This window comes from Pelophylax lessonae, assembly GCF_965119305.1.
Source record: "Pelophylax lessonae genome assembly, chromosome: 1".
Classification (NCBI taxonomy): domain Eukaryota; kingdom Metazoa; phylum Chordata; class Amphibia; order Anura; family Ranidae; genus Pelophylax; species Pelophylax lessonae.
In genome coordinates, this window is record NC_138768.1 from 25,730,547 (window position 1) to 25,758,163 (window position 27,617).

At 44.8% G+C, this 27,617-nt stretch overlaps 1 protein-coding gene across 1 annotated transcript; it reads left to right on the plus strand.

Annotated features, from left to right (window-relative positions):
- Positions 1-509: 509 nt before the first annotated feature.
- Positions 510-27,617, plus strand: LOC309563191 (vomeronasal type-2 receptor 26-like; the record flags this gene model as incomplete). Its single annotated transcript, XM_082267554.1, has 2 exons — positions 510-573; positions 26,725-27,617. 2 exons carry the CDS (start codon positions 510-512, stop codon positions 27,615-27,617), a joined length of 957 nt encoding a protein of 318 aa, XP_082123680.1.

Genomic DNA, 27,617 nt, shown 5'->3' on the forward strand with positions numbered 1-27,617 from the left:
ATTAAACTTTTACATTAGTATATCTATTCTAATCTATTATACAATATCTTAAATTTAAAGCCCTATCAACAAAAAATAACAATACTAAAAAAACAAAATAAATTCTGAAAAGCCCAAAACACCACCCATGAAACCAAAACCCTCTATTTTTAAAGGATAACATTGAAATAAAAGAGCAATTCAACCTAAAATAGAGGCCACCATACAATTTAGATGAATAACCACCCAAAACGAAGAAAAGCCCCCAAAATATTGCACCTTGAATGGATTTTGAACCTGCATAATTCACCTTGAACTCATGGTAGAGGCAAACCAGAACCTTATCCCAGTTTGTAACATTTAGTTTGTATAGCCTCATGGCATATGATGGATCTTTACAAAATAATAATAATATAATAATAATAATAATAATAATAATATCTGATTCCAGATTCCGGTGTCTCGATGCTCAGATTCCTGTTTTCCTGGCAGCAGAAAAAAGTTTGGATCTTCAATACATAAATGTTGCTATGAGTGCGTTTTGTGTCCAGAAGGAGAGATCTCCAACATTACCGGTAGATTTTGTATTTGTTAGTAAGTTATTATTGGACCGGGCAGAAGTTACCTCTGTAGTTAAATGTCAGGAAAAAATGTAGTACATCTCTGCCATGTGTGCACATTTCCCTAAGCTTTATCCTTCTAAAGACCCTGAATGTACAGAAAGATCCCTGTTGATCCTGCCAGGAATATACTCAGCTCCTAAGTTCTGCTATGGGCTGACAACATAGAGGAGTTTGTTGTCTGAAATAAAAATAAATGGTGTCAGCCCTAACCAGTTGTATTTTGCTACTACTATTAACACTATTACTACTGCTACTAAACTACTAAATCGCTCTCCTCTTCTCATTTTCTGACAGCATCAAAAGGTATTTTTACACATATTTCCAGATTTGTCAAAATGCACAGCGACAGTAAAGTTTTTTTCTAAAGTTCATGAAATTTCTAAAAAGTTCTAAAATTCATGAATAAAGCGTTATTCTTAAATCCCAGTCAGTGACTTTTCCTATGCTAAGAATATGTCATCAATCTGCTGCAGGCAGGAAGAAACATTTTATCAGTCTCTTCTCCTCCAGTGATCAGACTGCAATATTGTAACTTTGTAGCAAGTCAGAGTCTGCAGCAGGGGCTGATCTGTGCCGGGCATCCAATAACACAGCTAAGAGCTTTGCAGGCACCAGTATTCACATGATTGTGTCATCTCTCCGTCCAGGAAGTAGGCGATGACCCTGTATGATGCCTGAATAAAGATGGCTCCATCCTTCTAGAGAGAAAATCAGATGAAGGCATTGACAGGGGGACACCTCTGGACAGCGGCAATGTCAATCTGGGGGAGGGGAGTTTTTAGATGCACTTGTAAATTTAGATGGATTTGACTTATAAATAAAGCTGAACTTCAGATAACACTTTTTAAACAGTGATAGTAACAACATTTTTCCTTTTGGGATTTACATTAATAAGTATAAGCTGGTCATTTTAAGCACCCCTGTCAGTGATAAATGGTTTGGCTCAACTCTCTAACTGCCACTTTTGCTGGATTGCTTATTCTGTCAAAAGAAGTTAAAAATATTAGACTTAGTGGCAGGACTTCCCCGCCTATTCATGTCGCTTCCCTTAACGTCCAGGGTATAAATTCCCCATTAAAACAATGCAAGTACTTCCAAAATTCCCATTCCCAACAGATAGAGGTGCTTCTCCTACAAGAGACCCTTTCCCCAAGCAAGGTAATCCAAAATGTATCCACCCTAAACTTCCTCAATTCTAGTTGGCCAACACCGAGGATAAGACTAAGGGGGTGGGGATTTTCTTCTCCAAAAAGACTACCTTCTTACCATCACAGGAAATCAAAGATCCTGAGGGTAGATTCCGGGTTCTTTGGACGGGGCCCAATATTCCTTTGTCTCTTATAATGCCCCTAACTCTGGCCAAACACAATTCTTCTCTTCCATGTTGTCTACCCTTTCTCCTCACTTGGTAAGCACATTAATAATGGGAGGGGGGGGGGATTCCAATCGTGCATCGGATCAGATGCTAGATAAATCAGGCCGAGGTAGCTCTCATCTTTTGTGTCCCCCTAGACAAAGATTAAAGATTGCTAGGCTCATACAGTCCCATGGGTTGGTGGATATTTTGGGGGAATTTAATCTGACCTCGAAGGATTATACCCATTTCTATGCACCACACCAGACCTACACTGGAATAGACCATATCTTTATTGCTCCCTCCGCCATTCCATTTGTCACCAAGTCATTCATTAAGGACTCCCCACTGTAAGACCACTGAATGGTTTTAATTCTCCATAAGAAACCCCTGGGCCACAATGGCATGTTTCGCTGGTGCTTAAATGAATCCTTATTAAGCGACCCTGTCCAATGAACTATGCTGGATAAAGAAATAGGGGAATGTTTTTGGGTTAATGACAATGGGAAAGTCTCTCCTGAAACATTCTGCCTATAAAGCAGTCATCCAGGGAAAGATTATTCAACTTGCCACCAAACTCAAGTGCGAATGGTGGGCTGATAATGACAAGTTGGAATGAGAATTTCACATATTTTCCATATGTGACAGGACTGGCCCACAGTGTGCTTGTGTGCTTCCATCAGTATGCCGCTTCCTTCAGTCCTGAACACAGATATCAGATATTAGCTTTAATATGCAAGACTAGCCAAAAATAGGTTGTAGAAGATCCGGAACTTTTTATTGAACAAACTCACACAGAATACATACCCCACCAGGTCAGGAGAACCTGATTACAATATCGTATGCAGATGAAATTGTATGCAGAAATATAATTAACCTGAGCTAATAAACTAGCCATCTGGAAAGAAACATGGGAATCCACACGTAGACAATGTTGTAATTAACATGCTAAATAAATTAAACCAGCTTGGGTGACCAGAGTGGCCGGCAACAAGGCTAAAACCAAAGTACATCACACATCATCCTAAGTATAAACACAGAACACCTTATTAAACTGACAATAGCAGGAGATCCCAGTAGCAGACTGTCCGGCTCCGACCTACAATAGTCTATGAGGCAAAGCTCATACAATGTTCCATCATTCTGATACAGTGACATTAATGTATCATAGATTTCTTGAGGGATATTGTGGATAAACATTACTGTCCCATTTGAAGTAATCCAAACTATATTCTCAGTGTCCATTTAAGTAGCTGTCCATCATTTTCTAAGTCACCCTGTGCCCCAATTAGACCCAGGGTGACTTTACACATAAGAGAGACCTAGGGAGCTGAGACAGGGATTTCCCAACCGCTTTAAGGTAAGCTGGGTTCCACGGGCCCCCCAACCAAAGTGACTCCCGTCACAATATAGACATAGTCCCACTTCTAAATCTCATGCCCTTTTGGAATCAAGTTTCCTATCTTTATATTTGGCCTTCAGGCTGAAAAAAGCCTTCAGTGGTTCAGAGCACGTTTCTACCTTCAAAAAATAAAATAGGTCCCAGATTGTCTGCTAGGTTGATGCCGAAGCCCCGTTCCTTTTCCCTCCCAAAATTGTGTGTTTCCACGGGGTCACTCACACAGAATCCACAACAGATCATGGTCACGTTTCATGACTTTTACTCTAAGCTATAAAGGGCGGATGAGGGAGCCTGACCTCTCCACATCTCTGAATTCCTGAATGGCATCCCACAATAGGAGGGCCTTATTTATTTGAAATTTTGGATAGATGTCTGAATTTTCTACAGATCCTACGGGCTCTATACTCTTACCCGAGTGCTCAGGTTAAATTACAAGTTCACTACTCAAATCCTTTCTCAATACACAAAGGCACTAGACAGGGGTGCCCTCTTTCCCGTATGATTTTTGCCATTGCAGTTGAAACCTTGGCCTTAGCCATCAGGAATCATCTGGACTACTGATGAGCTGAACATGCCTCGGTTCGATTTGCACCAGAACACCGCTAACAGAGGAAAAGTTTGTTCGAACAAACAAACCCCATTGAAGTCTATGGGACTCGAACCTCGAAAATCAAACGGCCTAATTTTGAAGGCTTATATGCAAGTTATTGCCCCAAAAAAGTGTATGGGGGTCCGGGTCCAGACCTGGGAAACATGTAGCAATGAAAAAAAAGTTTTTAAAAACCATTGTTTTTAAAGGAGCACGGATTTACTGATTTTAATGAGGCTTAAAGTGACACTATAAAAATGAAAAATTCCTTCAAATATCATGCCTGGGGGGTACCCTGCATGTGCCTGTAAAGTAGTGCATCTCTACGATGTATGTAGCCTGCTGCAGCAATACTGACAATGTCATATACAAATATACAAACAAATTTAAAATCACATGTACTTGTCATACAGGTGCAGAAAAATTGGGCCTTGCTTGTTGATGGTGCCTGAACACCGTAACCCCTCACAGTTACTCTTGGTGGGTGCAGCAATGGGACCTGCTGGTAAGAATTCCATGCAAATTTGAAATCGCATGTGCTATACAAGTGCCAAAAATTGGGCCTTTGCGGTAGGTGGTGCCTGAACACCGTAACCAAGGCCTCGCAGTTACTCTTGCTTGGTGCGGGAATGGGACCTGCTGGTAAGAATTCCATGCAAATTTGAGATTGCATGTGCTACACAAGTGCCAAAAATTGGGCCTTTGGTGTTGGTGGTGCCTGAACACTGTAACCCCTCACAGTTAGCAGGACACAGGGACATGGCCTGCTGTTAAAAGTGACATACGACATTTCAATTGTATGCACCTGTCTAGAGATTGACTAACATCGGCCGGGGCGGTACCCAAACGTCAGCCGCAAATTTTCTCAAAAGTCAGCGAACCGCAAGTTTGCGGTGGGCCCATTGACTTTAGGCGAACTTTAAAAACCTTTAGGTCATATTTGCAGCCACAAAAGATGTACTAGCTGTGCACAAGTAGTCCCAGCACATGGACAATAACATAACAGAAGTATTGCAATTGAAAAAGTTGCCCTAATTTTTTTTTTTTTACAGCAAAATTTTTTTTTTTTTTTCATAAATCAGCCAGAACTGACAGCAGCCAGTAAATACATGTCTAATACATATAGGGTCCGTTCACACAGCTGTAAAATGGGTCCGCATCCATTCCACAATTTGGCGGAACCTTTACAGACCCATTGATTTTCAATTCCAGTCTGAAAAATTAGGCATTTACTGGATACAGAAGTAAGTGTCGGCCATTCCAGGTCCCAAAAATTAGCCCACATGGGTTTACCTGACAGCTAAGAATGTAGTATTCTGTGGCTGAAGGTACATTAGGCATTCACAGGATACATAAGTGTCGGTCAGCATAGGCCTGAAAAATTAGCCCACATGGGTTTAGCTGACAGCAAAGAACGTAGTGTAATGACGGCTGGAGGTACAGTAGGCGTTCAAAGGATACAGAAGTGTCGGCCTGTATAGGCCCCAAAAATTAGCCCACAGGGGTTTAACTGACAGCAAAGAACGTAGTGTATTTGATGGCTTGAGGTACAGTAGGAGTTCACAGGATACAGAAGTGTCGGCCTGTATAGGCCCCAAAAAGTAGCCATTCAATGGACATTAAATGCATTTTATGCCGCTGTATGTAGCGAAGCCAAGGACCAGGAATTGCTGTGGGTGGATGGCGGTCTGGCGGATATTTGTGGCCTGGCATGAGGAATTTCGAGGAAACGTGGTCTACTGGTCCCATATGTTGAATTCCTCAGAGAACCATGCCTCATTAATTTTTATAAATGTGAGGTAGTCTACACTGTCATGAGCTAGGTGAGTGCGCTCATCGGTCACGATCCCCCCTGCTGCGCTGAACGTCCTTTTGGACAGGACACTGGACGGGGGGCAAGCCAACAGTTCCATTGCAAATTGTGCAAGCTCTGGCCAGTGGTCAAGCCTGTCCACCCAGTAGTCCAGGGGTTCATCACTCCTCAGAGCGTTCACATCGGCCGTTAACCCAATGTAGTCGGACAACTGTCGGTCTAGGCGTTCCTTGTTGCTGGATCCGGAGTATAGCTGTCGATGATTTGGCTGAAAGAAGGATCTCATATCTGAAGTGACCAAGACATCTTCAAACCGCCCTCTTCTTGCAGGCGCTGTTGGATTGCTACCTGCAACTGTCTCTCTGTGACTGGAAATTCCACTGCCAGCGCACAGAAAAGCAGAATGCAGCATTTCCCGCAGCAAGGCCTGGAAGCCCTGCATTCTGATCGCCCTCTGTGATTGTGGTAACATTTCTTCCATTTTGTGTTTGTACCGGGGGTCTAAGTACGTTGCCACCCAGTACTGCTCCTTGGCCTTTATGTGCTTTATACAGGGGTCCCCCTTAAAACACTGGAGCTTTGAAGGCCCCCACTAAACTGGAAGCATTGTAATGGCCTTCTTCCAGCTCATCATCCAGGATAATGTCGTCCTCCTTCTCCTCCCCCCATCCACTGATAACACCAGGGATCCCGGAAAGGTTTAAAGCATGCTCTTTTTGCTCCTCCTCATCCCCCCAGCACCATCCTCTTCTGACTCCTCTTCAGACTCCTGCTGTTGATTTGTCTCAGATGGAGTAGCACCCCCTGGGAATTCATCCAACATTGCTACTTTCTCATCTTCCTGCTCCTCAACGGCTTGACACGACGCAATGCACACTCCATAAAGAAGGCGTAAGGTATGATGTCACTTATGGCGCCCTGGCCGTGACTGACCAGATTGGTGATCTCATTGAATGGCTGCAGAAGTCTGCATGCGTCCCGCATGAGCAGCCACTGGCCAGGTGAAAAAAACCCAAGCTCCCCAGAATCTGTCCTGCCGCCGAGTTGGAACAGGTAGTCGTTGACTGCACACTCCTGCTGGAGCAGCCTATCGAGCATATGCAACGTTGAGTTGCATCGCGTCAGGCAGTCACAAATAAGACGCCTAAGGGGCAGGTTGTGTCGCCGCTGAATCTCAGCTAGGCGAGCTATGGCTGTGTAAGGTCTTCGGAAATGGCCCGAGATTTTCCTGGCCTGCACCAAGACGTAGGGTATTTGCCAACGAATCACTGCACGACCAAGTTCAGGACGTGTGCCATGCATGGCACGTGTGTTATTTTAGGAAACCAAAAAGAAACAAATCACTGCTCTGAAAGCAGCCAGCTGAGCCAGATGGATCCCGAGCAACTGTGGCAGTCCTGCAGGAATGGGTGCTTACCAAGGTCCGCAACATGAGAAGTCCATGTAAGTAGAAAAGAAAGTGGCACTTCCAGACCCAGGAACTTGGAAACTTGAGTTTTATTCTTCAAATCAAAGGTACAACATCAAACAGGAACACAAGACAAACTGAACAGCAGACGCGTTTCACACCTTGTGCTTATTCATTGCTAATGAATAAGCACAAGGTGTGAAACGCGTCTGCTGTCCAGTTTGTCTTGTGTTCCTGTCTGATGTTGTACCTTTGATTTGAAGAATAAAACTCAAGTTTCCAAGTTCCTGGGTCTGGAAGTGCCACTTTCTTTTCTGCTTACATGGACGTATGTTATTTTGCCCTGTTTCAGCGCACTCAGCAGATTGGCACTGTTGTCGCACACCACTTTACCAACTGTCAAATTCAGCGGTGTCAGCCACTGATTTGCCTGTGAACGCAAAGCTGAAAGGAGTACAGGACCAGTGTGGCTCTTGGCTTCCAGGCACAACAGACGCAGCACAGCATGGCAACATCTCACCTGGCATGTGGAATAGGTTCTGGGGATCTTGGGTGGCGCAGGAGAAGAGACGGTAGCAGCGGAAGAGGAGGAGTCAGCCGAGGAGGAGAGGGAGGATGGAGGAGGAGGAGAAGAAGAGGCAGGCCTGCTTGCAATCCATGGCGGTACAACTAAATCCACACAGGCGCCACGGGTTTCATGCTTAACGGCCATCAGAAGGTTCACCGAGTGGGCAGTAAAAGTGATATACCTTCCCTGCCCGTGATCAGATGTATCTTGGCACCAACACTGTGTGTCAGAGATATATTCACTTGCCACTGAACATGGCCATACAGCTCTGGAATGCCCTTTTGCGAGAAATATTTCCTGCCTGGGACCTTCCATTGTGGTGTTCCAATGGCCACACATTTACGAAAGGCCTCCGAGTCCAACAGTTGATATGGCAGTAGTTGGCGGGCTATCAGTTCCGACAAGCCAGCAGTCAAACGTTGGGCAAGAGGGTTATCCGGCGTCATCATTTTTTTCCGCTCCAACATTTGGACCATAGAAGCCTGCCTTTTTCCAGAACAACGTGACGACAGCATCATGGAAGGTGGAGTGGAGGGCAAATGTAAGGAGAGAGGAGAAAGTGAAGGAGAAGGGGCTTGACGGAGAGAGCCTGGAGTGTGGCTTTGTGGGTTCTGATGGTGTTGCTCCCACTGGGCTCGGTGATGGGAGTTCAGGTGACTTCTTAAGGCGGTTGTCCCTAGATGAGTGTTGGGCTTACCGTGACTTATGCGTTGACTGCAAAGGCTGCAGATGGCAACACTGTTGTCAGCAACGGACACATTAAAAAAAGCCCACACTGCAGAGCCATGTGCCGGTCTCCTGGGAGCACCAGATGTGACTGTACATGGTTGATGGCTTGCTCCTGATACATTTGCAGTCTGCTTTCTACCTCTTGTGCACTGCAAGTTCTGCCTGCCTCTCCTCCCTATCTACCGGGCCGTCTCTCCCTCTGAACTCCCTTCCTCTTCCTCTCTTGTGGCCACGTACGTGACGTCCATAGACTCGTCATCATCCACGTCACCTTCCCCACCACTAACAATCGAGATCTCGGAGTAGACAGCAACAGCGGGGACCAACCTCCTTGGGCTCATCTGGGTACTGACGTCAGACTGCTGAGTGGTGGCTGTTGCTACCTCCTCTTTCTGATCCGATAACAACAATGGCTGCACATCGCAAACGTCTTGTGATGGATCGGAAAATAATTCCAGTGACTCAAGCGGAGGGTATGTGGTGTTGGTGGTTGGGGCGGTGTCTCTGGGGGTGCACACAGCAGAGCGGATGAGGAGGGTGCAGAAGAGGAAGGCTGAGTGGCCCACTCAACCAAGTCTGGTGCGTCCTTTGACGTAATTGCACGCGGATTTTGAAACTTCACAGTTAGGCTCCGGCCTACTGCTCCTGCCCTACCCCTACCACCCCTGCGTGCGTCTCTGCCTCTTCCTCTGCCTGTCATGTTTTTTAATAACCCTGTGACAAAAGTCTCTAGAGAATTGCAGTATATCTGGAAAAAGGTAGATAACACCCCGCTTCTATCTGTGGTATTGGGGGGCCACAGGTTTATCACACCAGTTCTACAAATAATTGGCCAGAAACTGTTGTCACCAGTTGTTGAAAAAATTGGCCAGGGAGTCTGGCACTGTGTGTATCCGACTTAACTCAGCAAAAGAGGCAATATTGTGGCAGGATGCAAATACACTTGTAAAAGTATACTCAGATAACACCCCACTTCAATATGTGGTATTTGGGGGCCACTGGTCTATCACACCAGTTCTACAAATAATTGGGCAGTAACTGTTGTCACTGTGTGTAGCACAGTCAACACAGCAAGAGAGGCCAAATTTTTGCAGGACTAAAATACACTCTGTCAGGGTTACCTGATCCGAGGCCGAGGTACTGAGAGGGCTCCCCTTGCGGCTCAGTGCGGCACACCCCTGGAGATGGTACGAATGGTGTGGCGCCCCAAATGGCACGGGTTACCAGCTGCAGGCAGGTAGGTAGAACCAGGAACAATCCGAGAGCGAACTGGAACAGGCTGGAATCGCAGCAGGGTATGAGTCTTCAAGGCTCTGAAGCAGCCGGGCTACCTTGTGCCAAGGAATAGTCTCTAGTAGGGGAAACCGTGGTATAAGCCAAGGTCATGCACAGGAGACAACCAGAATAGCTGAGGTCTTGAAGCAAGCCGGGGTCATACACGGTAGGTAATGGAAGCAAGGTCAGTGGGAGAACCCAAGGGTCAAACCAGGAGCAGAAGATCAAACGGAATCAGGAACAAGACAAGTCACAACAGGAAATCCAAACAGGAAACAGGAACACAGGAAGCTGAGAGATAATCCAGCAATGAGTCCGATCCTATGGCCAACTTTTATAGGCCATTTCCCTGACAGGCCAGCAGAGGGCTGTGTCAGTTGAGTCAGGAGCATTCATTTCTATTACTGCCAATGTTGCCAGTTCTCCTATGGCCATTTCCCTGACAGGCCAGCAGAGGGCTGTGTCAGTTGAGTCAGGAGCGTCCATTTCTATTACTGGCAATGTTGCCAGTTCTCCTATGGCCATTTCCCTGACAGTGCCCCCCCCCCAAGGGGCAGCCTCCGGATGCCCAGACGGGCCAGTCTCTCTGAGTGTCTGTTGTGGAACTCCCGGATTAGTCTAGGAGCGTGTATATTATCTGCAGGCTCCCAGGAATTATCCTCTGCAGAATACCCCTTCCACTTGATGAGGTACTGGGTTTGTCTACCCCACTTTCTGCAGTCCATTATGACCTCCACTTCATACTCTGCTTCACCTTCCACCAGGACTGGAGGAGGAGGTAATTCATCCCTACCAGAAAAAGAGCTGGGTACAACTGGTTTTAGCAGAGATACATGAAATCCTGGGTGAATTTTGTAGGAGTTGGGTAAAACCAATTCGAAAGCCACAGGGTTGACCTCCCTTTTGATCTCAAAGGGTCCAACGAATCTTGGACCCAGTTTCCGGGATGGGCAGGAAAGTTTAAGATTAGCTGAGGAGAGCCACACATTGTCCCCTTTTTTAAAGGTAGGTTTGTTTCTTTTCTTTTTATCATAGAACCTCTTGTAATCTGTTTGTGCTTTCTGGACGGCCTCCTGAAGGAATAAGTAGTTAGTCTGAATAGAATTAATCCGGTCTTGGACTGCAGGGACAGATGCTTCCGGAAGGGTATTGGGCAAAAAGGAGGCATGGAACCCATAATTCGCCCAAAATGGGGACTGGTTGGTGTCGGCATGTACCGAATTATTGTATGCAAATTCCGCACATGGGAGAAGGGATATCCAGTCATGTTGGGCAAAAGTACAGAAACAACTAAGATACTGTTCTAGAGTCTGGTTTGTTCTTTCTGTCTGGCCATTGCTTTGGGGATGGTAAGCGGAAGAAAGACATATTTTAATGGACAAGGTCTTACAAAGATCCTTCCAGAATCTGGAGGTGAACTGTACTCCTCTTTCGGAAACAATATTATCCGGAAGCCCATGTAGTCTGATTACTTCCTTGATGAATATTTTTGCTGTTTCTGGGGCTGATTGAGTGCCTGTCTTGGGCAGGAAGTGGGCCATTTTGGTCAGACGATCCACTACCACCAAGATGGTAGTAAAACCCCCAGAGGAAGGTAAGTCAACAATAAAGTCCAATGAAATCATCTTCCAGGGTTGCTCAGGGATGGGTAGAGGCCTTAACCCAGGACTTAGTGTTGGACCCCTTGTTGCGCTGACAGACAACGCAGGAGCTAACTTAAGACTGGTAATCCTTCCTTAAACTGGGCCACCAGAAGGAGTGTTGGATAAGCTCAAGGGTCTTTCATACACCAAAATGTCCGGCCAGCTGATGGTCATGGAAAGTCTTTAGAACTTGGAGCCTGACTGGTTGGGGAACGAAAACCTTGTCCTGGTGCCAAAGGAGCCCGTCTCGACTCTCCAAGGGGGGTATTTCTGTGTCTGCGTACTGGGTGGATGCCTGCTTAATTGAGGATTTTAATTCTGGCTGGATCTGGCTGCCAGGGAGTTTGGCACTGTGTGTATCAGACTTAACTCAGCAAACGAGGCAATATTGTTGCAGGACACAAATACACTTGTAAAAGTATACTCAGATAACACCCCACTTCAATATGTGGTATTGGGGGGCCACTGGTCTATCACACCAGTTCTACAAATAATTGGCCAGGGAGTTTCTCACTGTGTGTAGTATTGCTGCAGCAACGCTCAGTCACCATACCTATCACAATGCTGCACAGTGCACAATAATACTACTAATCCACTATAATATGCTTTCTACAAAGTATATTACACTGTGGATTAACCCCCTCCCCCCCTCCTTTTTAGTACACTGCACAGCAATACCAAAAAAATTGCAGCCCTTTAAATAACTTTTGTGGACATTAACAGAGCGATTTGTGTCACTGCTGACGATCTCTAACTGCCCAGCCAGCACAGACTGGATACCTGCCCCTATACTAAAGAGACTGTAATAGACCCTATACCGACATTGCAGCACTTTAAATAACTTTTGTGGACATTAACAGAGCGATTTGTGTGAAAGCAGCTGATCTCTAACTGCCCCTAAAGCAACGACTGGATACCTCTCCCTAAACTAAAAAAATACTAATAGACCTATACTGAAATACCAGCCCTGAACAGGACTTTTGTGGATCTTCACAGCGCTTTTTGTGTCTAGCAAACCCTCCCTCATGAGCACAGCAGACCTCTCCCTACACTGGCAGAAAGCGGAATGTGAAATGGCCGACAGCTGAGGTCCATTTATAGGGTAGGGGGACTGTCCGTGTGCTGGAATGTTTCAATTGGCTGTCCCGTTCCACCTGACAGCTGTGTAATGGGTCAAATTTCTCCCCAATGTAAACTAATATGGCCGCTGCAAACGATGCCATGTGTTCGCAAATTTGGCGGGTAGAGAACAAGCAAAATTTGGCGCGAACTGCAAGGTCATCTCTACACTTGTCATACAAGTGCTGAAAAATTAGGCCTTGGGGGTGGTAGTGACCTAAACCAAAAACATTTTTGGAAGCTAACAGAATCAAGGTTAAGGAATAGGATAGGCAGCATATGCAGTTTTCAAGGGATGGCAGATCCCTAGCAAATTCAATCAGTTACATCAGCATCAGGGGCCTGATAGCACTTGTTTATCCAGGACTGGTCCATTTTGATGGCAGTCAGCTGATCAACAGAGTCTGTGGACAGACACACTCTTTTGACCGTCACAAAACCTCCAGTGGCACTGAACGTCCATTCGGAAAGCACACTGGAAGCAGGACAGGCCAGTAGCTCCATTGCATATTGAGCAAGTTCTGGCCAGTGGTCCATTCTCAAGACCCAGTAAGCCAGTGGATGCACAGCTGGAATGGTCTCCATGTCTGCTCTTGCGCCTAGATAATCATGCACCCTATGATGGAGACCCTGGTGATTGCTGCTTAAATCTAACAGCCCTGGGTGCTAGTGTGGACAAAAGAACTGTTTAAAGGCATTGGTCAGCCGGCCGCCTTCTCTACCACTCCTCCTTTGGCTGAATGATGCCTCAGAAACACGTCCAGAGAATGTTGGCGGTACACTATTTTTTTTCAAGGCCTCCTCAAGATGTTTCATCCTCTGCTCTTTCTGCGAAGGCAGGATGAGCTCTGCACCTTTACCCTTGTAACATGGATCAAGAAGGGTTGCCAACCAGTAATTATCCCTCTCCTTGATAGCACGAATCCTTGGGTCCTTTCGCAGGCTTTGCAGAATCTGGGAGCCCATGCAACGTAAGCTGAAGACTGCTGTATCCTATCCTCTTCCTCTACATCCATGCTGCCAAAATCCTCATCCTCCTCCTTCTCTTCCTCCTGTGTGTTTTTTGGCACCGCAGGAATGATATCTGCATAAAGGGGGCCTTGTGAGGAAAGTAGGTCCTCCTCTTCCTGCCGCTGTTCTGCCTCAAGTGCCCTGTCCATGATTCCACGCAGCTAGAGTTGAGCGAACACCTGGATGTTCGGGTTCAGCGAGTTATACCGAACTTGAAAAAAAAGTCAGAGTTCATGACCCGGACTTAACCCAAACTTTATCCCGAACCCCATTGAAGTCAATGGAGACCCGAACTTTTAAACACTAAAATGCCTCTAAAACAAACATGGAAAGGTCTAGAGGGCCGCAAATGGCAGCAAAATCATCTTAAGAGCATGGCAAGTGCTATGCAAACAAATGTGGATAGGGAAATGACTTAAAATAACATAAAAAACTGAAAAATAAAAAATAATCATCTTGAATGATGTAGGAGGACGAGGCCCATATGGAGTAGGATGTTGAGGTGGCGGTGGATATGGCGGTGTAGGTGGAAGCGGCGGCAGCAGTGAAGGAGGAGGACGAGGTAGCCAGCGCTGGTTTTGGTTTGTAATAAAAAAAATTTTTAAATTCGGGTACACCCCAAAATAGTAAGAAAGATCAAATCCAACAATGGCTGGGTAAGGCCGATATACATGTCTATTCTGCACAAGGTACGGACAAGTCCTGTGGGATCCATGCCTGGTTGATTTTAATGAATGTGAGCTTGTCCTCATTGGCTCTGGACAGGTGGCTGCGCTTGTCTGTGATAACGTCCCCAGCCGTGCTATATACACGTTCAGATAATTCACTGGCAGCAGGGCACGCCAGCACCTCCAAGGCATAAAGGGCAAGCTCAGGCCATGTGCCCAATTTGGAGACCCAGAAGTTGAAGGGGGCAGACCCGTCATTCAGTACGTCTAGGCGTGTGCACACATACTGCTCCACCATGTTAGTGCTGGGTGGTGGTGCTGCTGGTGCAGCTCCTGTTGCAAGGAGAGGACGTGATCGATCTCTGGCAGCTACACGCACAGGTGAAACCCCTTTCTCAGCTGCGAGTAGGCGACAGAACCTTACAGCAGTATTTGGCAGGGCCTAATGCGCCTCTACAAATGTTGAGGCCAGAACAAGTACAGGCGATAGTAGATTGGGTTGCTGACAGTGCCTCCAGTTCCTTCACATTGTCTCCCACCCAGTCTTCTGCTGAAAGGTCAGAGTTGGCACCTGTAGCCGATGTCCATCAATCTTTCACCTCACCCCCTTACAAATCAGCCAAGCAGTCTGAGCCCCAAGTCATGCAGCAGTCTCTTCTTCTTTTTGATGACTCTGTTAGCATTGTTTCCCAGGGCCATCCACCTAGCCCTGCCCCAGAAGTGGAAGAGATTGAGTGCACCGATGCCCAACCACTTATGTCTCAAGATGAGTAAATGGGAGGACCATCGCAGCACGTCTCAGATAATGACGGAACACAGGTGCCAACTGCTGCGGAATTCAGAATTGTGGAGACCGGCAAGGGTTGCAGGGGAAAAGACTGCATGGAAGATGATGTGGAGGACGATGAGGTCCTCGACCCCACATGGAATGAACGTTATGCAGGTGACCTGAGTGGTTTGGAAGAAGAGGCGGTGGTCACACAGAGCCACCAGCACAGCAGAAGAGGGAGTAGGGTGCAAAAGTGGAGCGGCCGTGCCCTAGACACTACGCCTGCTACTGCCCAATGGAGCAAGGGACCGAGCACACCAAAGGCAGTTGAAAGGAGTTCCCTAGCGTGACAGTTCTTCAGACAATGTGATGATGACAGGACATGAGTGGTTTGCACGCTGTGCAATCAGAGCCTGAAGCGAGGCATAAACCTTCTCAACCTGAGCACAACCTGCATGACCAGGCATCTAAGTGCAAAGCACGAGCTGCAGTGGAGTAGACACCTCAAAAACCAAGAAAGGTCTCTGGCTCCTCCTGCTTCCTCTTCTGCTGCTGCAGTCTCGGCCTCTTCATCCACCTCTGTAGTGAGACCGGCACCTGCCACCCCGCAAACAGAGGATCTGCCAGCAACACCACCACCTGGGTCACCAACAACCATTTCCACAATGTCCCGTGGAAGCGTTAAGCTTTCTATCTCCCAAGCACTGGAGCGGAAGAGGAAGTACCCCCCACCCACCCGCGATCCCTCGCCCTGAATGCCAGCATAACAAAATTTCTGGCCTTTGAAATTCTCTCATTCCGTCTGGTGGCCTTATGGCGGTGGCTGTCCCACAGTACGTCGTGCCCAGCCGCCACTATTTGTCCAGGCAAGCCAGCCCTTCCCTGCACAACCAAGTGGGTGACAAAATCAGGTGTGCACTGCGCAATGCCATCTGTGGCAAGGTCCACCTAACTACGGATACGTGGACCAGTAAGCACGGTCAGGGACGTTATATCTCCCTAACAGCACACTGGGTAAATTCAGTGGTGGCTGGGCCTGAGGCGGATAGCAGTTTGGCGCATGTCCTTCCACCACGAGTATTGCAGTGCGCTTCAGTTTGCCTCCTGTTCCTAACTCCTCCTACTCTGCTTCCTCATCCTCTACTGCCTCCTTATCCGGTCAGCGTAACACCTTCACCACCAACTTCAGCACAGCCAGGGGTAAAGGACAGCAGGCAGTTTTAAAACTTGCCTGTTTGGGGGAAAAACCACACACCGCAAAGGAGTTGTGGAGGGGCATTCAACAGCAGACTGATGAGTGGTTGCTGCCAGTGAGCCTCAAGCCTGGCCTGGTGGTGTACGATAATGGGCAAATGTCAGGAAGGGCATTCCCATAGACAGAATGGCTCTTCTAGACAGCTTGCTGTGCATAGGCTACGCCCATTGCACAAGTGCGTGCACCTGTTGCTTGTATGGTCATCAAGGAGGCTATTTAAACTGAGCCTGTGCTGTGCTTCAGTGCTGTCTTGTCTACAGCATTTCTGTGTATACCTGCTACCTGTAAACGCGCATCTGATTACTGTTATCGACCCGGCTTGCCTTGACTTCTCCTGAACTCTGCCTGCATTGACCCCAGCTTGTCTTTGACCACGCTTCTGCATGTACATCTGCATCTGATCCGTCTGCCAGTGTATGACCCGGTTTGCCTGACCCTGTTCCTGCTTACTACCCTGCTGGACTGCCTGCTGCTAGTCTCTGCCTACTTTCCACTGGTGTCCATCCGGCACTCCTGCTCCGCTGCATCCCGCTGACGGTCTTGGCCTTCTCCTTTCTCCTGCTCGGTGGTGTCCATCCGGCATTCCTGGTCTGCTGCAACCTACTGCCAGACTCAGCCTGCTCCTGTCTCCTGTTCAGTGGTGTCCATACGGCACTCCTGCTCCGCTGCGGTCCACCGGCAGTCTTGCCGTGCTTGATCCTGACAGTTCATCCGGCTAAGCTACTATCAAGACCAATAGGCACTTGTGCCCCTCTGCACTCCTGTGCTACCTGTCTGCTCTATCAGGGGCCCCCGAGTCAGAGGTGTAAGAGAGGCTTTCCTCATCGTATCAGGCTCTACTACCAGGTACGTGACAGCAAAATCTCGTAGCAGCTCTGGGTCTAGACGGTTTGACACACATCCCTTGCCTGGCGCATGTGCTGAAATTGGTGGTGCAGAGGTTCCTTAGAAATTGTCAGAGCTGCTGCAGAAAGTGGGGGTCGTCTGTGTGCACTTTCGGCATTCTCACCCTACTGCTGCTTGCCTGTCAGCGCTGCAGCATAACTTCAGCCTTCCCATTCACTGCCTCATATGTGACGTGCCCACATGGTGGAACTCCACCTTGCACATGCTGGCCAGACTGTGCGAGCAGCAGCAGGCCATAGTGGAGTTTCAGCTGCAGCACGCATGCGTGAGTCGCTCTGTGGAACAGCACCACTTCACCACCAATAACTGGGCCTCCATGCGAGACCTGTGTGCTGTTGCTCTGTAACATATGCAGACTAGGCCGCAATTAGTTTTTTTTTCCCCTAAATGGGTTTTTATTGATACGCTGAATACAACAACAGTATCCAATGGGTGTATCTCACTGTAACATATGCAGACTAGGCTGCAATTTTTTTTTTTTTTCTAAATGGGTGTTTATTGAATAGCGGAATAGAACAACAGTATCCAAAGTTTGTATCTCACAGTAACATATGCAGACTAGGCCACAATTAATTTTTTTTCCCTAAATGGGTGTTTATTGAATAGCGGAATAGAACAACAGTATCCACAGTGTATATCTCACAGTAACATATGCAGACTAGGCCGCAATTAATTTTTTTTTTCCCCTAAATGGGTTTTTATTGATAAGCGGAATACGACAACAGTATCCAAAGGGTGTATCTCACAGTAACATGTGCAGACTAGGCCACAATTTATTTTTTTCCCCTAAATGGGTTTTTATTGATAAGCGGAATACAACAACATTATCCAATGGGTGTAGCTCACTGTAACATATGAATGAAAAATGTTCTATTTTTCCCTTTAATTGGTGATTTTTGAAGAGCAGATTTGAACAGCAGTGTCTAAACACTGTATGACAGTGTCACAGTAAAGTATGAATGAAAAACTGAAAAATATTTTTTTTTCCCTAAATACTGAAAAATAATATTTTTTCCCTTACATTGGTGCTTATTGAAGAGCAGATTAGAAAAAGCAGTGTCTGTCTAAACACTATATAGCAAAGTAAAATATGAAGGAAATTTTTTTTTTCTTTTTTACATGCAGATTAAGCAGACACATATGCACTGAGCTTGCATTGCATGGCTGCTACACACCGCACACCTAACACGTTGGACACTGATGTTGTTCTATTCTGCTATCGAATAAAATAAAAACCCATTTGAATGAAAAACTGAAAAATATTTTTTTTCCCCCTTAATACTGAAAAATAATCATTTTTACCTTACATTGGTGCTTTTTGAAGAGCAGGTTAGAAAAGCAGTGTCTTTCTAAACAATGTACTGTATGTCAAAGTAAAATATGAAGGAAAACATTTCTTTTCTTTTTTAAATGCAGATTAAGCAGACACATATGCACTGAGCTTGCAATACATGGCTGCTACACACCGCACACCGCCCACCTAACAGACTGATAAAAGTTTTTTTTTTCTCACTCCTAACCCTCACTGGGCTCAGGTCAGGGCATAAAGATCGTGCACTGCACCCCCACACAATACAATCAATGTAGATCGCTGTCTGATTAAAGAAGATTCTTCCTATTCTTTCCCTCAAAGCAATCTCCAGCCTGACCCTACAGTAATCTCCTATCTCTCCCTCAGCAGCAGCAGCATCAGGAACCTCTCCCTAGTATAGTTATAGCAGAGTGACGCGCCACGCTATGTGACTCCAGCTTATATAGAGTCTGGGTCACATGCTGCACTGGCCAATCACAGCCATGCCATTAGTAGGCATGGCTGTGATGGCTTCTAAGGGCACACTAGTTAAACGCTTGCTGATTGGCTGCCTTGCACCTGTTGAAACTGCTCCAAAACATACCGAACAATGGACAGTATCCCGAACATACAGTGAAATGTTCGGGTCCATGTCCGGGTACCGAATACCCAAAAGTCCGGTACTATCCCGAACAATACAGTCCAGGTTCGCTCAACTCTAGTGATGAACGATCCGAGTACTGGCTCACTGCCGGTACCATGTGACTGCCGTGATGAATCACAGCAAGTCACCTGACAGTTGTACACAATGGATTGCTTCCTTTTAAGCCACCCAGTGTGTACATTGTGCTGTCAGCTGTGATTGGTCAATTCGATCACATGGTACAGGCAGGGCCAATTGCAGAGATATTAATATAGAAAAACTACTGTGCTTACTCAACCCTATTACAAAATCAGCTTCTGGCACTACAATACAACAATATTGTTAAAGCTGCTAAATATACAGTATATATAAACAATGCTGCAATAAAATTGGCTAAGAAAAGATTCAACATGTGGTCTAACACATAATAAAATCACAAATTATAAATAACATGTATACAGGTGAAAAGATGGCAAAAGTGCATAGTGCAAAAAAATGTGCAAAAAAAGTCTTTCAATATCAGTCCAATAATACTTTCGCCATTAAGTGAAAAAGTGTGCAACAGTGCAAAAGAAATCGCTGGAATCCGAATCCGGATGATAAAATGCATATTGGAAAGGAAATTCTGTGTTCCAAAAAGGGAAGGAAGGGAATAACACCACCAGTGCTCCAATCACCAAATTGAAAACTTTGGGAACGCTTACCAGAAAAAATGGACTCTAATACCAATGGCGAAGAGTCGCATGAGCATAGGGTATAGAGACTTGCTGAAGCAGTCCTTCATGTATGGTCCCTCTAATGCTAGCTCAGGTGCTCAAAGAAATAAAAAAAGCTCCACAATTTGACATTTATTAAAAAGTAAAAAAACGTACATTTTCTGCATGAATTACAAGCATTGGATAAGATCACATGTGTCTCAAAATGGGCGCAGTGCTGAGAAGAAAGCTCACTATAACCTGATGTACATTTCATCATCACAAACTTCATCTGTAAAAAAAAAAAAAAAAAAAAAGGCTTGCCGACCGCCGCACGACTATCTACGGCGGCGGTCAGCCCCTCACAGGCAAAGTGACGTAGGTCTACGTCGCTCGCCTGTGAGGGTTTAGGGAGCGAGCGCGCGCCGCCGGAGGCGCGCTCCCGCTCCCGCGTGGTCACGGACCCCCCCGCGCGCGTGACCGGCGGACCCGATCGCCGCCGGCCACTCTGCGATCGGCGGGGGAGAGGGAGATAGTCAGGCAGCTTGTGTAAACAAGCTGCCTGTCATTCTCCTCTCTGTATGAGAGCTGATCACATGGATCTACTATGTAGATCCATTGATCACTCTGCATACAGTTGAAGCCACAGCCAATCACAGTTAGAATCACGCCCCTAGGGACACACACAGCCCCTCCCTCTCAAATAAAGTTAACCCCTTCACTACCAGTGCATTTTTACAGTAACAGTGCATATGTATAGCACTGATTACTGTAGAAATGTCACTGGTAACCCCAAAAGTGTCAAAAATGTCAGTCAAGGGTCCGATCTGTCCGCCGCAATGTCGCAGTACCGCAAAAAAAATCGCAGATCGCCGCCATTACGCGTTAAAAAAAAAAACAACAAAAATGACAAAAATCTTTCCCTTTGTTAGTAAACGCAATAACTTTTGCGCAAACCAATCAAAATACGCTTTTTGCGATTTTTTTTTACCAAACATAGGTAGCATAAAACAAATTGGCCGAAAATATTAAAAAATTTTGATTTTTACATTTTTTTTTGGGGGAATTTCATATAAAAAAAAGGGAAAAATATTGCTATTTTTGCAAAATTTACGCTCTTTTTTTGTTTATAGCGCGTGATCAAAAAATCGCACAGGTGATCAAATACCACCAAAAGAAAGCTCTGTTTGTGGGAAAAAAAGGACGCCAAATTCGTTTCGGTACAGCGTCGCACGACCGCGCAATTGTCCGTTAAAGTCACGCAGTGCCGAATCGCAAAATGCCCTCTGGTCGTTTAGCAGCCAAATCCTCCGGGGCTTAAGTGGTTAAACTAAATTTAAAATAATTATAACTTTTTTTTTTTTTCATACTGTCACCATTCAGTGTCCCTGATCACCACCACACCAGTTACTGTATATGATGATGCAGTACTGCACTGTTGACAGTATGTAAAAAAAAAAAGAAATTGTTAAAGAATTTCTTCATTTTCCAAAAAATAATGACAAAAAACTACAACTTCAAATAAACCACCATCCCTCCTACTAAATACCTTGGACTGTCAACTTTCCAAAAAGCATTTTTAGGGGTATTTCTACTGTCCTGGAATTATCAGGTCTCAAGAAACGAGTCAGGACATCAGGATAGTTTGTTGCCTCTATAACTTTGAAGCAAAAAAAAAAAAGGGAATCTATAGCGGGACTTTAAATATGTCTTTGAGAACACAACACACAGAATGTATAAAAATTTTACACAATTTCATTAGTATTATATATTTAAAAACAGACATTAAAAACATAGATACGTATACCATACAGTACAGAGCATCATGGTAAGTTTGTGGAGAGATTGAATCTCTTCAATAGTGGAGTGGTCACCATGTTTCTCGGGAGCCCCGGATTCTTCAGGACCACATTATCAGATACAGTGTACAGCAATGGCTGAAAATAGATGTCTATATCATAATGAGAAAAACAACAAGACAAAAAAATATACATCAACAATTATTCAATATCATCATGTAACATTATATATCAATGTCTAATAGTTTGGAAAACACAGGTGGGAGCAATAGTTATATTGAATCAATAACTAGTATAATAAACATAAACCATATATGGAATGGTAATTGATAGCCACCATATACGACTTTAACCATAATCAAGGAACAAAGCTTAAAATGTCTCCAGTGAGGGTTATGCCTACTGGACCATGGTACTTGCCCAATTCTACATAAACCAAACAAAAGAAGTAACAAGCAATCTATAGAGACCATAGTAGATGAAAAGAAAGAAAGGAAGTGGAATGGCCCAAAAGCTCAAAGTCTTACCAAATGAAGGCAAGGAAATGGACATATCCTATGATGTACTGTAAACAGAGATGTATAGTAACGAAGTAGAACTACTTAAAGCGGAGTTCCACCCATTTTTAATAGGTTGGAATACATAGATCTTTGTAATCCCCTTTAAAACGGCTTTTACCAATGGAAACTTTTTTTTTTTTTTTTGCTAGTAAATACCTTAATTTCGGCTTTATTCCTCCTCTCCTCACTTCCTGGTCCGATCGGCGATGACGTCATTCGGCGATCCGCAGTGTCTGCTGGGATGTATTCTATTCCAGAAATCTCAGTAGCTGTATCTGTACTGAGCCGTGCCTGCCCCGCCTCCGCCCCGCCTCCTCTCATTCAGTTGCATTGTATGAATGTATTAAGGCCGTTCTCTGCCCCGCCTCCACCCCGCCTCCTCTCATTGAGTTGTATTGAGAGGAGGCGGGGCGGAGGCTGAGCAGAGAACAGCCTTAATACATTCATACAATGCAATTCATTGAGAGGAGGCGGGGCGGAGGCGGGGCAGGCACGGCTCAGTACAGCTACAGCTACTGAGATTTCTGGAATAGAATACATCCCAGCAGACACTGCGGATCGCCGAATGACGTCATCGCCGATCGGACCAGCAAGTGAGGAGAGGAGGAATAAATCCGAAATTAAGGTATTTACTAGCAAAAAAAAAAAAAAAAAAGTTTCCATTGGTAAAAGACATTTTAAAGGGGATTACAAAGATCTAAAGTTCCAAAAATGGGTGGAACTCCACTTTAAGTACTGTACTTAAGTACCGAAATGCGGTATCTGTACTTTCCTAGAGTAGAATTTTTTTCTCCTACTTCTACTTTTACTTCACTACATTTTTTCGATGATTTCGATACTTCTACTCAAGTATTTTTTTTTTGTGCTGCATAGTTACTCGTTACTTTTAAAAAAATTACCACTGCCAGAACAGTAGATGGCAGGTTGCATAAAGCTCAAAAAAATGTGTATAATGTCATTTGTAAATCAGCGCATACGAAAATAAAGGCTGTGTATAATAAAAGCTGCTATACCAAATCTTTCCAATAAAAAGAAAATACGAAACAAACAAATAAATGGTGCTACAGCGCTTAAAGTGCATCAAGAAACTACTAACAAACACAGGTTAATCATTTGAATAAATCATTTGAAATAATAAAAAACAATATGCTGTTCAAACTTTTGACTTCTTTCTTTAATAACTACATAACACAGTACTGGTACTTTTACTTTCAGTACTTGAGTAGAATTTTTTTTTCAAAACTACTGGTACTTTTTACTTTTAGTACTTAAGTAGCAATTTTTTTTAAAAAAACTACTTGCAATACTTAAGTAAAAAAAATGTTGAATACTTTAGTACTTCTACTTAAGTAACTTTTTCTGTGAGCACTTCCACTTCTACTCAAGTCACTTTTTGATCGAGCACTTGTACTTTTACTCAAGTAGAAATTTTGAGTACTTTATACAAGTCTGACTGTAAATAGGATATCACTTCTCAGCAGTAAATCGCTGTAAAGACATATTTGTATAAGAAAGACTCCAAGTATTCCAGCACCTAATGGTATACTTAAAGGGTCCCCAGAGGCCCTCATTAGCCCTTGACAATCAAGACATACCATCATTCTTAAAATATATCCAGAGTATGTAGATAAATGCATCAAGAATACCAGCCTCATATGTGTTTCCCAATATGGCCTACCTTAGATGGAGAAACAAAGAGCACAAGCTCTCAATTCCAGGAATCAAGTTGGAATAATTGCTAAAAGCATAGATAGGTCCATATATATAGTCAGTGAGCGTGTCCAAGGGCCACCCCCAACCGAGGGCAAGACCCCATATGTGCTGGAGTGTGCCTAAAACCTGGGACGGGCCTCTCCACTATAATCGCTGGACACTGCATGGTCTGCAAAATGGTGCCGGCCCCAATCTGTCCAAGGGTAAAGCGACGCCCCGAGCATACAGTGCGCAAGTGTGGAAATGACAGCGTCAGACAGAGTTGCCATTGCACAGAGGTAGCCCCCTGATGGTCAGAACAAAAGTCAAACCACAACAAGGAGCATACGCACATAGAAACCAATGCACAATCATCAAATCAAATAGAACAAAAAGAGAATAAAAAGGTCAAAAAGGCAACAGAGATTAAAAGCCATAAAGCAATGCACCTATATGTGTACACAGCCATGCAAAGGCCAAGGCACCCCTCAACACCCACCATAGGCGAGCTGCAACCCGGCCTGGGCACAACAGCAGCCATGCCCCAGTACATGCCCTCCAAAAATTAAGAAAATGGAGGAACCAACAGTGATGCTAGAGCCAGATGGGGCCACGCACCCACTCATAGTGGGGAAAGACACAATGACACACCGTGCAAATGGCACCAGCAAGATGGAAAGAAAAAGAGGGGACATAGGCCGGAGGCGTCCTTTAGCAATTGAAGACAAAAAAAGATAATATTTACTATTACAATTAAGTCAATTTTTATAATTATATCCTAGTTGTAATTAAACATATCTCAAATGTAAGGTTGAATGCAATAATGTTGTCCCATGTGAGGTTACCATCCACAGAGTTTGCACCGGAACATCTCGAACAGAGAAAAAGTTCTAGCGAACATGCAAACTCTATTAAAGTTTATGGGACACGAACATTAAAAGTCAAAAGTCCTCATTTTAAAGGCTTATTAGCAAGTTATCGCCATAAAGTGAGTGGGGACCTGGATACTGTCCTGGGAGAGATTTATCAATGCAAAAAAACATTTTTTAAAACTATCATTTTTACAGGAGCAGTAATTTTAATAATGCTTAAAGTGAAACAATATAAATTAAAAATTCCTTTAAATATTGTGCCTGGGAGGTCCCCTTAATGTGCCTTGCACCAACCGATTAAAGTCTCCACCCCTAGGTGGGGGATGTATTCTTGCTAATGCAGTGAATTGAGGAGTGTCCGCTCAATATTTGTGTTTATCTGCAAAGTGTCTTGTGATAGGGCTGTCTACGTAGAATCCCTGTAGTGATGTCAGTCACTTTTCTCTTTTTGGCATTTTTATATCTATATATATTTTCTACTGTACCTTCTTTGTAGGAAATTACTTTGTAGCATAGTGGCTTGTATCTTAAAATCAGTTCCATCAGTGCAATTTCTATAAATCCATAGGTGCTGGCCTACTTCAATTCTCTTAATCAGATGTTGAGGATGTTCGCTTTTGTGGTGTAATTACCTCCCCCCCCCCCCCATCCCACATGGGCAGCACCTACGTTCCGCTGGAAGGGATGTTGATCACTGGTACACTGTGACAGATATTGATGATCACTGGTACAGTGTGACTGATAATGATAATCACTGGTACACTGGGACAGATGTGGATTATTACTGGTAAACTGTGACAGATGTTGATTGATCACTAGTACACTGCAACAGATGTGGATTGGACACTGTGACAGATGTGTGCACACTGGGGACACTGGCTGGGTGATCAGTGTGTGAAATGCTTCAAAACTCACTGATCCCCGGCTGGCAACACAGATTGGCTCACTCTCTCCTCACTGGCGAGCTCTATGTGAGGAGAAACAGAGCAGATTGAGTAACAGGCAGAATTGTTTAATTATGTCCAATCACATCCATCATGTAATCAGAAGCGACAATCACAGAGCCTATCTGCCAATCGGCGATGCACTGTGTCCAAGAGACACAAACAAACCGCTAAATTATATACAGTATTTAGGTAATTTATTACATTATATATATTTTTTTTTAATTATATTTGTATTATATTTACAGTACCGTATTTATCAGCGTATAACATGCACCTACATTTTAGGGAAGACATTTCAGGAAAAATGCTGAAATTTAAAATAAACATCTTTGAACTCAGAACATTTTTTTAAAATTAAAATGTAGTCTCACCAGTGCCCATGAATGCAGTCTCATCAACGCAGTGCCCACGAATGCAGCCTCGCCAGTGCAGTGTCCTTAAATGCAGCCTCACCAGCGCAGTGCCCATACATGCAGCCTCGCCAGTGCCCATAATTGTAGCCTTGCCAGCGCCAGTGCCCATACATGCAGCCTCGCCAGCGCCAGTGCCCATAATTGCAGCCTCGCCAGCACCAGTGCCCATAATTGCAGCCTCACCAGCGCATTGCCCATACATGCAGCCTCACCAGCGCCAGTGCCCATAATTGTAGCCTCGCCAGTGCCAGTGCCCATAATTGCAGTCTCGCCAGCGCCAGTGCCACTATCCAAATCACTTTTAAAAATTTCCAGAAAGCAGCGCCGAGAGGTAGAAGGGGGAGGGCGGCGCCGAGAAGAAGGAAGGACGAGCTGTCATCAGAAGTCCCGGCGCCTATGATAGACATCGACATAGGAGGCGGGACTACCTTTTACCTCTCGGCGCTGCTTTCTGGACTTTTTTTTTAAATCAGCGTATAACACGCACTGCTACTTTTTCCTCCATTTTTAGGAGGATAACGTGCGTGTTATACGCCGATAAATATGGTATATTATATTTATTATTTATTATATTCTCTTTTCCTCCCCCCACAATGCACTGATAGAAATCCCATTGCTAGCTGTGAGACAACACAAGACAATTCATTTTCTCAGAAGCTCTGACCCCGATCCTCATTGTGTTTGTATTTTTCTTCCTGCAGACAGTGAAAACTGCATGAAATGTCCTGATGATGAATGGCCAAATGAGAAGAAGGATCGGTGTGTTTCTAAATTGATGGAATTTCTCTCCTACACTGATGATCCCATTGTTGCAGTATTTTCAGCTGTCTCCATCCTCTGTTGTCTTCTGACTGGTTTAATATTGGGGATATTTATACATTACCAGGACACCCCCATTGTTAAAGCTAATAACCGGAACCTGAGCTATCTTCTCCTGGTCTCCATCATGCTGAGCTTCCTCTGTGTCTTCTTGTTCCTCGGCCATCCAGTAGATGTGACCTGCATGCTGCGTGTAACCTCTTTTGGTGTCATCTTCTCAGTTGCCGTCTCTTCATTACTTGCCAAAAGTATCATGGTGTGTATTGCTTTTAAAGCCACCAAACCTGGGAGTCCCTGGAGGAAATGGATGGGAGCCAAACTGCCCAATTTGATCATTTGTGTCTTCTTACTGGTCCAAGTCATAATCTGTGTCACTTGGTTGTCTATTTCTCCGCCCTTCCAGGATCGGGACACTCACTCTTATCAGGGGAAGCTCATCATTCAGTGTAATGAGGGTTCAGTTATCGGCTTCTACTCTGTCCTGGGATATATGGGGCTTCTGGCAGCTATGAGTTTCATTATCGCTTTTTTAGCCAGGACATTACCGGACAGTTTTAACGAGGCCAAGTACATCACCTTCAGCATGCTGGTGTTCTGCAGTGTCTGGATTGCCATGATCCCGGCCTATCTGAGCACCAGAGGGAAATACATGGTGGCTGTGGAGGTTTTTGCTATAATGGCATCAAGTATTGGACTTCTTGGCTGTATATTTTTTCCAAAATGTTACATAATTCTGTACAGACCTGACCTAAATACAAAAATATGTATCCACTAA